This window comes from Ips typographus, linkage group LG5, assembly GCF_016097725.1.
Source record: "Ips typographus isolate SLU linkage group LG5, UJ_Ityp_2.0, whole genome shotgun sequence".
Lineage (NCBI taxonomy): Eukaryota > Metazoa > Arthropoda > Insecta > Coleoptera > Curculionidae > Ips > Ips typographus.
Window position 1 is genome coordinate 10,072,673 of NC_138426.1, and position 11,639 is coordinate 10,084,311.

General features: G+C 35.5%; 1 protein-coding gene across 5 annotated transcripts in view; it reads left to right on the plus strand.

Annotated features, from left to right (window-relative positions):
- Dg (Dystroglycan) overlaps window positions 1-11,600 on the plus strand; it is a 57,677-nt gene extending 46,077 nt beyond the window's left edge. For 3 of the 5 annotated variants that reach the window (XM_081980508.1, XM_081980511.1, XM_081980509.1), the window contains 10 exons: window positions 357-607; window positions 662-976; window positions 1,031-1,328; window positions 3,733-4,930; window positions 5,970-6,321; window positions 6,368-6,592; window positions 6,647-6,979; window positions 7,035-7,281; window positions 7,427-7,660; window positions 10,160-11,600. In XM_081980508.1, coding sequence (XP_081836634.1) covers window positions 383-607; window positions 662-976; window positions 1,031-1,328; window positions 3,733-4,930; window positions 5,970-6,321; window positions 6,368-6,592; window positions 6,647-6,979; window positions 7,035-7,281; window positions 7,427-7,660; window positions 10,160-10,410 — 3,678 coding nt within the window. In that variant the 5' untranslated portion in view covers window positions 357-382 and the 3' untranslated portion in view covers window positions 10,411-11,600. Of the gene's footprint in view, window positions 1-356; window positions 608-661; window positions 977-1,030; window positions 1,329-3,732; window positions 4,931-5,969; window positions 6,322-6,367; window positions 6,593-6,646; window positions 6,980-7,034; window positions 7,282-7,426; window positions 7,661-7,719; window positions 7,766-10,159 lie in introns of all 5 variants that reach the window. The other 2 variants (XM_081980513.1, XM_081980512.1) reach the window with 2 other exon arrangements.
- Window positions 11,601-11,639: the final 39 nt, after the last annotated feature.

Here is an 11,639-nt window from a genome sequence, read left to right on the forward strand (position 1 = left end):
TAATTTTAACTTGGAACTTTGGACCATTAAAATTCAGTAATTCCTCCAAATCGTTTCTGGACAAACCTCACGTGGTAAAGTAATATATTTTATCCAGAAATAATGAGATAAAAGCCCCTTTTTGAAATATTTAGTGATTTTTAAACGAAACTTTCTACTATCCCTGGAATATCAAACTAGGAATTTAGCAGCGCATTTCCTAGTTAATTTATGTCTCGTCTAACGAATAAATATTTCAAAAACCTCCTATCTTTTCCACTGTCGGAAATCCTGCGGCTTTTAACTAGAAATTGACTCATAAATATTCAATCAGAATCGGTCAAGGCCCGGAAAACTAATTTGTTTTTTTTTTCCAGGAAATGTGTTAGTCAAAATAAACAAAATGTCTTGCTGCGACTGGAAAAGTCTGCACCTGGTGCTCCTCTTTGTAGTGTCTCTTTGGGTTTTGGTCTACGGCAATAACGTGCACGAAGATGGATTTACCTTTGACACGCCTGAAGATGTTGATGTTAAACCACCTCATGCTGAACTGATCCATCATTTTGCTGTGGTGGGGAAAGTCTTCCACTTTGTAGCTTTCCATGGACGTTCTGAAAAAGGATTTAAGGTAAATCAGTGTTGATTTTGTGCTAAATCGGATGTGTATTCAAGTTTTTTGCAGGTTAAAACTGAGAATATGAAGAAGCTTCCTCATTGGTTAGTTTTCAACAAAAAGACTGCTACCTTTTGGGGTTTACCCTTATCTGGTGATGAAGGAACGTTACATATCACTGTGTCTTCTCTCGATGACAGTTCAGAGTCTGTTGATGTGGTTGTTCAAGTAGTTGATGAAGAAAACGATGACACTATAAAATGTAGGTTTCAAGAAAACCACGTCATTCTAACTCTTTATCTGGATAAAAAGTTTCGATCAATCACGCCCAAAAAGAGAATTGTTGCTGTGAAAAAAATTGCAACATTTTTCAACCTACCTTACGTAAGTACTTTTTAATGAGTTTTGGACTCAATTCAAGTAAATTGACTATTTCAGAGTGCCTTCACATTAAATACACAACACGATAAAAACTATGCTACGAGCACTTCAGTCGCTTTGAAAAGTTCATGGTTTGTACCTTCCAAAACTGCCAAAGATACGTGCCATTTGGAGGCTTTTGTGGGGTGTAATGGAGATTATTGGAAAGCAAAGAACCCGCTTCTTACCAATCTCCAAGACCAAACCACAAATGATACTTTATCTGAAGTTTTCGGTCTGCCTTTGGTAGGATGGAGACTTACGATTGATACGACACCACCTTTGAGAAGCAAAAGACAGGCTGGGGATGATTTAGGTAGGTAAATGAAGAGTTGATACATCCGGTCACTTTTTGCCTTGTAACTCTTTAAGGAGCTCCTTAAGAGCAAAAACCCCTTAATACAATCTTGTAGAGGATGAAATTTCCTACAACTTTCCTTAATTACACTTTGTGGTAGCTCCTTAAATAACGGAGCCACGCTCAGTCGAAATAAAGTTAAGTTTCAAATGTCCCTGAACCGTTTTTCAGTTTAAATCAATATTTTTAAAGTCACATGACTCTTTTTAAAGGTGGAAATAGTCACGTGACTATTTTCAATCATCAAATTTAATTTTAAAGGTCACGTGACTCTCTTTTTAACGTCCAACCCGATCCTGAAGACTACGTAACCGTTTTTCAGTTTAAACTGATATTTTTCAAAGTCACGTGACTTTTTTTTTAATGCTAAAACGGATCCTGCAGATCACGTGACCGTTTTAAATGTCGAAACATTATTTGAAGGGTCACGTGATAGTTTTTCAGTTTAAGCTGATATTTTTAAAATCCGATGACTCTTTTTGGTAAAACTGGTCACGTGACGAGTTTCAATCATCAAATTTATTTTTAAATGTCTAGTTGCTCTGTTTTGACGTCAAAACGGAATCCTAAAGGTCACGTGAGTGTTTTTAAGGTAACGTGACATTTTCAATCATCAAATTTAATTATAAAGGTCACGTCTTAAAAATGGCATTCATAATGTCACGTGACAGTTTTAAATGTCATAATGTTATTTGAAGGGTCTATCCAATTTTTTTGACACCTTTAAAGTCACGTGACCCTTTTTTAACGTCAAAACCAAATCCTGAATGTCATATGACCATTTTTTAATTATAAGCTGATACACTGAATCACGGGACTATTTTTAAGGTTAAAATGTCATCCTTACCGTCACGTGACAATTTTTACGTTTAAGCTGATATTTTTAAAGTCACGTGACTCCTTTTTTAACGTAAAAACAGAATCATGAAGGTCACATGACCGTTTTTTAGTTTTAAACTGATACATTGAATCACGCGACCATTTTTAATATTAAAATATCATCCTTAACGTCACGTGACAGTTTTTATGTTTAAGCTGATGTTTTTTAAGTCAAGTAACTCTGTTTACATTCCAAATGGTCACATGATCGTTTTAAATGTCAAAATATTATTAAAAGTGTCACGTGACACTTTTCAATTTAAACTGATGTTTTTCAAAGTCACGTGACTATTTTTTTAATGCCAAAACGGAATCCTTAACTTCACATGACTGTAAATGCCAAAATATTATTTGAAAGGTCACGTGATCGTTTTTCAGTTTAAGCTGATATTTTTAAAATCCGATGACTCTTTTTGGTAAAACTGGTCACGTGACGAGTTTCAATCATCAAATTTATTTTTAAATGTCCAGTTGCTCTGTTTTGACGTCAAAACGGAGTCCTAAAGTTTTTAAGGTAACGTGACATTTTCAATCATCAAATTTAATTATAAAGGTCACGTCTTAAAAATGGCATTCATAATGTCACGTGACAGTTTTAAATTGTCGAAATGTTATTTGAAGGGTCTAGTCTATTTTTTTTTAATTGACACCTTTAAAGTCACGTGACCATATTTTCACGTCAAAACAGAATCCTGAAGGTCATATAACCATTTTTTAATTTTAAGCTGTTAAATGACTATTTTTAAGGTTAAAATGTCATCCTTACCGTCACGTGACAATTTTTACGTTTAAGCTGATATTTTTAAAGTCACGTGACTCCTTTTTTAACGTCAAAACAGAATCATGAAGGTCACATGACCGTTTTTTAGTTTTAAACTGATAGATTGAATCACGCGACCATTTTTAATATTAAAATATCCTTAACGTCACGTGACAGTTTTTATGTTTAAGCTGATGTTTTTTAAGTCAAGTAACTCTGTTTACATTCCAAATGGTCACATGACTGTTTTAAATGACAAAATATTATTAAAAGTGTCACGTGAGTGTTTTTCAATTTAAACTGATGTTTTTCAAAGTTACGTGACTATTTTCAATCATGAAAGTTTTTTTAAAAAAGGTTTAGTGACCTTTTTATAACATCAAAACGAAATCCTAAAGGTCATGTGACTGTTTTGATGAATGGTGAACAAAATATAAGCAGTTTCGAAGATATTTAGGATCCAAATTGGTTTTAACCACCTAAATAAAATGCTTAAAAAGTAACATTAGTGCGATCAAAGTGACTTTAATCAAACATTTCAAATGGGACACACTGTATATTAATACGTCATTCGATTCAGCTTGTCAAGACCTGCAAAATGAGCTAAAACGTGTCATACAAAAAAAGAACAGTGTCTGGGATCAAAAATGGTTTAACTACTTAAAGAAATTGCTTAAAAAGTGACTTAAATCAAAAATGTCTGTTAACTGAATAATTTAATAGCAGGTAACGCTGGTAGTGGTGACTACACTGAAGACGACTACTACGACGATTACGAAGAAGGCGAATACAACGAAAATGAAGATTTAGGTGATGTAGAACCCAATCCGCCAGTTTCGTACAAACCAGTTAGTCTACCAACAAATACTGAAGCTGTTCCTAAAACTACCTCTACGACCACCACGATCACTTCAACTACTACAGTGCCATCTTCAACTCATCCTCACAGACATCATCATGGTGAAATTAAACCGAGCGAGAAGTACGATTCCGAAATTTTACCACCAGTAATTGATGACGAGTTGTTGATCCCCGAAACTAAACCTTCTACCACCACCACTTCGAAACCCAAATCTTTCAGAGTGGATTTGATACCTATAGAACGTAACTATGATGATGATTCCTACGATTACGATGCTTATGAAGATGAAGATGATGATCCAGTGGAAAGCGAAACTATAGTTCCCATTATTGAAGATTTACCCAAAGTGACCTCATCTACAACCCAGAAAAGCACTACAACAGTTAAGAGTGAAGACGAGGAAGTTAAGAGTGAAACTCCATTAGTTATCACATCATCAACTACAACCACTACAACCACAGAAACTCCAACCACAGTTCAAATTATTGTAGACACTGAACCACCACCATTGATTGTATACAATGAACCTACAACTCAAGTTACGTCAGCAGCTACCACCCTGAATGTCTCAGAAAGTTCCCCAACCACTGTGGATACCATCACAACCACCACTGTCACCTCAACCACAACCACTGAAGCACCAGCAATCACAGAAGCAGTCACAGTAAAAGAACCAACCACTCAGTTTGTTGTAAACATATCAACGACTGAACGTCTAATGACAACTCCAGAGGAAGAGACTACAACTAGAGTCACCACTCCCAGACATATTTCTACTACAGTCACTGAAGAAGCTGTGATAATACCAGAAACTGCACAACCTGTGGATATCGTTCCAGTTCCTCCTCCTCAGAATACCAAGCCTTATATAGAGCAAAGGTTGCAATTTAAATCTGTGATAGCAGGAAAGGTGTTCCGGTATGAGATTCCTAAGAATACCTTCAAAGATGCTGAAGATGGGTACAATTTGGCTTTGGAGGTGCTGGATGGGACTGGACAGCCGCTTTCAAAGGATTCTTGGTTGCAATTTAATCCAACTAGGAGAGAGCTATATGGACTGTAAGTATTTGCTTTCAAATGTCTTAGATGTTTAGTGAGTGGCCATAAAATATTTGGAAATCATTTTTGAGGCTTCATATGCAATTTTAGGAGATTCTTAATTACTGTTTATAGTACCTAAATGAATAATTTAAAGTATTTAGACGAGTATATTTGTAGTTTCCAACTGAAACACATAATTAGAATGCTATAGTAGTAGTTTTACAGTAAAACACCTATAACAAATTGACATTAAAGAAAGGACGAAAAGTTATCGCTTACCACGTAAAAATGACGTCACGCAAAAACGGCTCCTACGTCACGAGGCACGCCTAGAATTCTTACTCAAAATTCGCGACCGGTCCTTTCTTCCTAAAACTTCAGATACCTCTCCAATTGTCCTAAAACCGTACACAAATCATTTTAAAATGGCCAGAATCCTCTAGAAATGTTCTAATCTAAGGAAAAATCATCTAAAATGGTCAGAGGCCTTTATAAGTGTCCTAAACCTTAGAAAAATTGTTTAAGTATTGAAAACGTGTTAAAACTGACTGTACTCGATTTTGTAGTGTTTCCTAGGTTATCAGATTCCAAAAATTTTACTTAAAACTTTATTTTCTCACTCCAACTAGGTTTTAGAAGCGATTTTGTCATTAACTGTCCTTTAAAACTGTGTTTCTGGCAGTTGAAACTTTAACACCATTTTTCTCCCTGACGGTACTCGATTTTGTAGTGTTTTTTTAGGTTATCAAATAGGACATTTAATGAGGACTTCAAAAAGGTGCTTAAAACTGTCATTTTATCAGTTTAACAGAACCTTTTTATACTATTGGAAACATCCTAAAACTGACAAAGGACTACAAATGTCCTATACCTTAGGAAAATTGTTTATGGCCAGACGCGCCTCTGAATATTATCGAAACGTGCCTCGTGACGTCACACGGCACTGTGATTTTGACGCGCTTGATTTACTACTTCAATTGCTGATAAATTCGTTATGCCTTCATCCTGTATATTACATAAACCTTTTCAACAAAAACTTTGTTTGTCCTTCACACAGGCCTCTAGCTGAAGACGTTTCGAACTGGCTGTACGTCATCAGAGCGACAGATAAAGAGGGCGCTTCCGAGCAAGACCAACTAACCGTTCAAGTGCAACAACACCGACTGGAACGAGTGATCAACCATGAGTTTGCGCTCAACCTTAGAATTGAAAAACCGCAAGAGTATCCCCATTACGTTGATTGGTCGTTGAAGATTTTAAGAGCCTTAGGGCGGGTTTACAACACCAACATGTCCGAAATCACTGTCAGACACATCAATTACACCTCCGAACCTGTGGTTTTTGTGTGGTCGAACGATTCTTTGGCTACTAACGTTTGCGAGAGGAGTGAAATTCAAGAATTGTTTAAGGTAAGGTTTTGGTTGGTGGAGATGTTTGGTTAACTCTTTAATTTAGTCGTTAACTGCCAATGATCGGGGCGATCCTTCGAGGGAGTTAAGCCAGCTCTTGGCACCAGATTTGAGGGTTAAGAAGGTTTTGAGTAAGGATTTGACCACGTGCGAACAGTCGCAACCAGCTCCACCAGTTACTCCAACCACCAACTTCTCACCAATACTCAGAAATCCAGTGGATAAAGTTAATACAACTTTAGGAGAGTTGCTGGTGTATAAAGTTAAAGATGTAGGTCCCTCAATGCTACTGAGTGTTTTAAAATACTGATAATAACTTGTTTAGGACACATTCTACGACCCTGAAGATGTGGATCCTTCAAGTTTGAACATTACTTTATTGACTGCCGATTTAGAGGCGATTCCTCCCACAAATTGGCTACAATTCGACAGTAAAAACCGTGAATTCTATGGTATTCCACGTAAAACTGGAAGAACCGAGTACTTCCTGCTTTGCGTCGATACTGGAGGAATGAGTGCCAAAGACAGTTTGGAAGTGGTGGTCCATCCTGCTGTTAAACGACCGTACAACGTTGAATTTAGTATGACAATTGGTGTGCCATTCGAAGAGTTTTCTCATAATACTGCCATGCAAAGGAAATTTGTGGAGAAATTAATGGTTTGTTTTAAACTAGTTCTTCAAAACACAGTACTTAATTTTTGATTAAATGCAGGACATTTTTGAAGAAACAACACCAACAAATTTCCACTTTCTCCCATTCAAACCTAAACGAGAAGCGAATTTCGACTCGACCGTGGTCTATTGGTTCAACAAATCATTGCCAATAGAGTCTTGTCCTATCGACGAAATCAAAAGACTGGAATACATGTTACATAGTGATTCTCGAAGCATATCAAGCAGAGTACATCGAATTATGGGGCCGGAGTTTACCGTTTCAACCATCAAAGTCCATCACAGTGGTAAGTTTACTCTAGATCAACTGAATCATACCAAAACAAGCAAAGGTAGAATTAATACACTAAAACAGACCATAACATGCCTCGTGACGTCACACGGCACTTAGACCAAAGTTTGTCTTTGAATCATACAAGTTAAATTTTACAGGAAACTGCAAATCAAAACCTCCAACAGTTCCGACTCAGGAGGTTCCAGTACCTTCGGAAGAAACTCCACGACCCCAGGAGGAAAACGATATGATGATCACCCTAATTCTACCTATTATTATTATATCAATAATGTTGTTTGTGGCTTTTGTGGCTGCCTGTATTTTGTACAGGAAGAGGAGGATCGGGAAAATGAACATGGAGGAGGACGGAAGGCAGTCTTATGGCAATAAAGGTAATGTATTTTTAGAGTGGTTGTCTTTGTTTGATTTTTCAGTTTTGTCTGTTTGTTAGAAAGTGATAAAGAAACTAAATTGGAGGCTTATAGGATCTAATAAAGGTAAACGACGGTTTGAAGAAGGCTTCTTCTATTGCAACTTTTCCTACTTCTCTTTTGTAACGTTTTAATCAAACTGATGGATTGCCAATAGGGTACTTGCAGGGAAAACTTATATCAAAAACTGAATGTAGACCTGAGAAAGAAGACTAAACGCATAAAAGCACTGTTTGACAGCTTTTGTCTGTCCAATGCATTCTAGAATCTTCTGTGGGTTATCTGGATTTTTATAGAAGCTTCTAGGTTGTATTTTACAAATATTCAATATAGAAAACAAGCTGGAAAACTTAAAAAAACCCAAATTAACTTGAAAAATCTAGATTTTAAGCTTAGAAGCACTGTTTGTCAACTTCTGCCAGTTTAATGCAATCTAGAACCTTCTGTGGGTTATTTGGATCTTTACAGAAGCTTCTAACTTCTATTTTACAGCTACTCATAACAGAAAACAAGGTGAAAACCCAAGTTAATTAGAAAAGTAGTAGATTTTAAGCTTAAAACACCGTTTGACAGCTTTTGCCTGTTCAATTCATTCTAGAACCTTCTGTGGGTTATCTGGATCTTTTTAGAAGCTTCTAGATTATATTTGACAACTGTTCAACATAGAATACAAACTACAGACCCCCAAGAAACGTCAACTTGCTAAGAAGTAGTTAGATTCTAAGTTTGTAACTCTGCCGAACTTATTCCAGAACCTTCTAGGGGTTAGTTGGACACTTCTAGAAGCTTCTAGGTTTTATATGACAACTTTTCAACATAGAAAACAAACTGAAAAACCTTAAAAACATCAAAAATCTTATGTCAACTGGGAAAGTAGTAGATTCTAAGTTTGTATCATATTCATTCCAGAACCTTCTACGGGTTAGTTGGATGTTTCTAGAAGCTTCTAGGTTCTATTTGATTGCTGCTCAACACATAATGCAAGCTCTGCAAACTTGGAAAACCCAAGTTAACTTGGAAAGTAGTAGATTTTAAGCTTAAAACACTGTTTGACAGCTTTTGCCTGTTCAATGCATTCTAGAACCTTTTGTGGGTTATCTGGATCTTTTTAGAAGCTTCTAGATTATATTTGACAACTGTTCAACATAGAATACAAACTACAAACCCCCAAGAAACGTCAAAAAACCCATGTCAACTTGCAAAGAAGTAGTTAGATTCTAAGTTTGTAACTCTGCCGAACTTATTCCAGAACCTTCTATGGGTTAGTTGGACACTTCTAGAAGCTTCTAGGTTTTATATGACAACTTTTCAACATAGAAAACAAACTGAAAAACCTTAAAAACATCAAAAATCTTATGTCAACTGGGAAAGTAGAATCTACTAAGTTTGTATCATATTCATTCCAGAAGCTTCTACGGGTTAGTTGGATGTTTCTAGAAGCTTCTAGGTTCTATTTGATAGCTGCTCGACATATAATGCAAGCTCTGCAAACTTGGAAAACCCAAGTTAACTTGAAAAGTAGTAGATTTTAAGCTTAAAACACTGTTTGACAGATTCTGCCTGTCCAATGCATTCTAGAATCTCCTGTGGGTTATCTGGATCTTTTTAGAGGGTTCTAGATTATATTTGACAACTGTTCAAAATAGAATATACAAGCCCTAAAAACGACAAAGAATTCAAGTTAAGTTGGAAAGAAGTAGAGATTATAAGTTTGTAGGTCTGCAGAATTTGTTCCAAAATCTTCTAAGGTTTAGTTGGATGTTTCTAGAAGCTTCTAGGTTCTATTTGACAACTGTTCAACATAGGAAACAAACTGTCTGAATCCTTGAAAGTTAACTTGAAAAATACTAGATTTTAAGCGTGTTTGACAGTTTCTGCCTGTCCAATGCATTTTAGAAGCTTATTCTAGATTCTGCACGAAATTTGCTTGTAAAAGTCAAAATATAGTCCGTGATTTCAAATTTCTCTTATCTCAACACTATTTTCTTTAAAAATTTACAAAACCGAAGTTTTAATGAAGATGTCATAATTTGACAGCTCCTAACTGCGTCCCTATGACAACTAGGAGGTTCGTTTAAACGTCAAGATGTGACTCGTAATTTTGGCTTTCTTTCACCTTAATACAATTTTCTTTAAAAAGTCACAAGTAACCGAGATTATACACAGAAAAATTTAGGTCAAAATAAGTCTATTATTCGGAAAATTAAAAAAATTCATGCAAGTACCCTTATTAAAGATATTAATGCATTTTTAAACAAGCCTAAACCAACGTAACTTAGAGAATTGTAATGGATATTTAAAAAGTTTTACAAACAATAATTATAATACTTCTATACAGGGTGAAAGGTAATCAAACCACTGATGCTTTCACTGTATTTAACTGCTGTTATATTAATACTTTTCCAGTTAGTAATATATAACTTCAAACTCTTTCATATAAAAGTTTTTCAATTTAAATAGGCATTCCAGTAATATTCCAAGAAGAACTGGAAGAAAAACCGGAACCAGGCACCAAAACACCAGTGATCCTTAAGGACGAAAAACCCCCTCTAGCACCACCAGAGTACAGCAAAAGTGGTTCCCTTAAAATGGAAGATTCAGAGCCCTATCAGCCGCCGCCCCCTTTCACTCGTACTCAAGACAACGGCCGCCAACCTAGACCGAAACCCACCCCCACATACAGAAAACCACCCCCGTATGTTCCTCCTTAACAATTACAGTTTACGTTTTTCGGTAGCAACGCTTCTGATTGCCAGTGAAGTGAAACCTGATGATGATTTGGGTAGTTTTTTGTATAGGGATTTCATATGACCAAATCGAAATTTTTGATAATGATTTAATAAAAGGGTTTAGTTCCTTTTGCTTCAATTGTGATGCTTCCTAGAGCAAAGTGGATGATTAATTTGAATCCCTTTTAACTATAAAGCATATACCAAAGGATTCATTATGCTTCACTAGATATATATTTTTTTATTTGTAAGTTTTTTAGGCGTTTAACCCTATAACCTAGCTAAAAAGTGAGCCAATTGTACATTAAATGGGTAATTTTGGTGCGTATACCAATGCATATCTAATATAGCATCACTCATATCAATTGCAGAGAGGAAATAATGATACTCGAATTTGCAGCAAATAGAATAGTAGTATAGTATAGTTGTCGGTATTAATTCGGCCGTTGCACGTCATTTAACGAGCTGAGTTGCCAGATTTAATCATCATGTAACACAATAATTAGCTACTAACTACTCCAATAAATAACGACTGTAAATACCCCCTTGTATATGGAAATCATCGCAAGACTCTTCAGTCACAACATAAACAGCAAATTGTGCTAATTTGGCAACAATGTAATTTGGCAACAAAGTAGATCACGTTTGTATCTTGTCTGTTAAATAACTGTTAGAAAGAGAGCGCATCTGATCGCTTATTAGCAAAACAAATTAAACTCACTGATGACGTACAAAAGCCCGAATTAATGCCGACAACTATAGATATATGCTATTTTGTGTAAATAGGACTTTTTTGAAGTACTTATATAAACTGATACACACTCGCGTCTTCATTTGTAAAGTAATAATCTATGGCATATACTACTATTATTGATAATAATACTTTAGGTGTATTACATGGTATATAACAACAAAACAATAATTTATAAGTGAGTAGGGATTTTTCTGAAAGTAGATTAGACTGAAAATGGTGGCTATATATACTACTGTATGTCTTAAGGAATTGTTTTTAAGTGTAAAGTACAGTTTTCTTGACACAACCACAAAAAAAAACATATTTACTCGTGTAATAAGTGATAAAAACTCTGCTAACAGCGATTTTGCCGAATCTCTGTAATCCATAACTTTTTGTATTAATCAGTTGTTTGAATAAAATTATATATTAAACTCTATTTAGTTTTTATGATTTGTACCATAACATTTTGTACATT